This window comes from Elaeis guineensis, chromosome 6, assembly GCF_000442705.2.
Source record: "Elaeis guineensis isolate ETL-2024a chromosome 6, EG11, whole genome shotgun sequence".
NCBI lineage: Eukaryota > Viridiplantae > Streptophyta > Magnoliopsida > Arecales > Arecaceae > Elaeis > Elaeis guineensis.
This window is the reverse complement of record NC_025998.2, coordinates 124,084,497-124,086,786: the sequence shown is the minus strand read 5'-3', so window position 1 is coordinate 124,086,786 and position 2,290 is coordinate 124,084,497. Positions and strand designations below refer to the sequence as shown.

Below are 2,290 nucleotides of genomic sequence, written 5' to 3'. Positions count from 1 at the left end.
AGAAATTAAAATTTGGAAAGAAACTTGAATTTTCGAAAAAGAAAAGAATTTGGCATGAATTATATTGCATAATTGAAATTGATTTCGAATTGATAAACTCTGTATACTTATTTTCTATAAATGATGATTTACTTAAATGCCTGATGAAATCTGTTAAAAAGTGATCATTGCTTACTAGGCTGTTTAGCTCATTACCTCCTATTTTTATTGTTTTTACAGATGTTGAGGAATTAAGATGATACAAGATATGAATGGAAGAGTGATCAGAAGCAGAATCTCTATATTTTTATTTTAGGTTGAAGTCTTATTGAATTTGATATAAGGCCTATGAATCATTGTTGAATTTATTGAGATATTAAAGAAAAAAAAATTTAGATCGTTATGATTTGGATTTAAATTATTGTCTAATTATTTCGCTGTTGTTTTAGAATAGTATGATAAGATGCCTTGCATGCTTATGGGAGGAGTTTTCTATAAGTATGCAGCGGTTGTCATGACCTTCGATTCATAATTTTGAGTCGGAGGCGTGACAGAGAGTATGTCTGCATGATTTTCATCAAAGCGTGCAGGTCCATGTGATTCTCATCCGATGGCTATCCTGACAGAGACACGGCAACCTTGTATCCTTTGGAGGTAGTGCCGCGAAGAACTTGCAATGTGTCCGGCTTATGGACCCATGGACAAGGCGCCTCCGTGTAAGCCCCGTTTACGAGGGTAAATTCGTCCTTCCACGGCCAACCAGCGGTCCGTGGCCCCTTTTATTTTAGTCCATGACCAGAGTCCTAGCCCCGTAATTTCCCTCAAAGTCAAACCCTTTTTGTTCCGAAAGACACCCTGGACTCAACTGACTACAGGCTGGCGCCCCCCTCGCTCGTCGACAAATCGCCTCCCTTATATAAATTGGCCCTCCCTTCGAACCAACAAACCAAAGCATTCGCAAAACGAAACGAGAGGCGGAGGAAATCGCCTATTACCTCATTTCCTTGGATTCTTCTGAGCGCCGATGGGGATCTGCACCTCATGCGAGGCGGTGGCGGTGGCGCCGACGGCGACGGCGAAGGTGGTCCTCCCGGACGGCGAGCTCCGGGAGTATGACCGGCCGGTTAGTGTGGCGCACGTGCTCCAGAAGGACCCCTCGTGCTTCGTCTGCGATGCCGACGTCATGGAGTTCGACGGGTTCGTCTCTGCCGTCGGTGCCGATGAGGAGCTCCGACCGGGGAACATCTACTTCCTCCTCCCGAAGACAATGCTGAAGCACCCGCTACACGCGGAGGACCTGGCCGCTCTCGCCGTCCGGGCAAGTGCCGCGCTCATGAAGGCTGCCACCGCCGGGGATCGGATCCGGAAGGGAGCGGTGGTGGCGCCGCTTGTGTTCGACGTCGGGCCCGTGGAGGCCGCGGCGATCGGTGGCGGGGTTCCAGCGGCGGCGGAGGAGAGGAGGCAACCTAATAAAAGGGGGCGTGGCATTGGGCGTAAATTTATGCCAGATCTGGGTGCAATTCCGGAGTAGAAAAATGGTGGAGTTCTTCTGGCCTTTTTTTAACCCCCTCCCTCGTAGGGTGCGAAAAGCACTGAGCTTGGGCTGGACGATCCAGACCGTCGAAATCTACAACCAAAGTTCTTTATGGGGATCAGGAAATAAACGTCGATCGAGAGATCTTGGTTTGGACGGACTGGATTCGATCAGTGAAGATGAAATGATGATGAGAAACAAGTGAAGTTTAGGGTAGCCTCGTTCCGCGAGACAGAGGACATTAATTTTGGCATCTAATGTAAAGAAATTACTGTAATTAAGGAAGTTAATTAATTATGTAAACAAGATAATTATTAGAATTATTCATCTCACAAAGTTCGTTATTTGACTCCGAATATGCCGTCAATACCATTATTTGGAACCTCAGAAGAGTAATTTTACTGCTTAATGCTTGATTCCATTGTTGGGACTACTTATACAGCTTTGGGAGAGTCCAATCGAAGTACGTAGCCTTGGAATTTGCTTGATTTATGCACTTACCAGTAGTTTGCATGCATTGGTTTTATGGAAGAACAAGGATGCATGCTATTCAAACATCAGCATGGAATGAAGATGTTTTGCTACATACTATTAAAACATCAGATAATCATAATAATGTTTGACTACTGCATGTTGGACATGCATGGTACCTGATTATATTATAGGGAAGCATCCGTAGATTAGCATGGATTTTGTTCACCGATCTCCTGCTATGTTGTAGTACTAGTAGATTAGCATGGATTGGATTCACCATTCTCATCCATGTGCCAAAGGAAG

The 2,290-nt window shown here is 45.2% G+C and overlaps 1 protein-coding gene across 1 annotated transcript; it reads left to right on the top strand.

The window, feature by feature from the left end:
• The first annotated feature begins 938 nt into the window (after positions 1-938).
• Positions 939-1,865, top strand: LOC105060034 (uncharacterized). The gene has a single exon (XM_010943613.3). It carries the CDS (start codon positions 1,004-1,006, stop codon positions 1,508-1,510), a length of 507 nt encoding a protein of 168 aa, XP_010941915.1. The 5' UTR covers positions 939-1,003; the 3' UTR covers positions 1,511-1,865.
• The last annotated feature ends 425 nt before the right edge of the window (positions 1,866-2,290 follow it).

Coding starts and splice junctions, on each gene's coding strand:
- LOC105060034 (XM_010943613.3), top strand. CDS start 1,004: ATGGGGATCTGCACCTCATGCGAGGCGGTGGCGGTGGCGCCGACGGCG.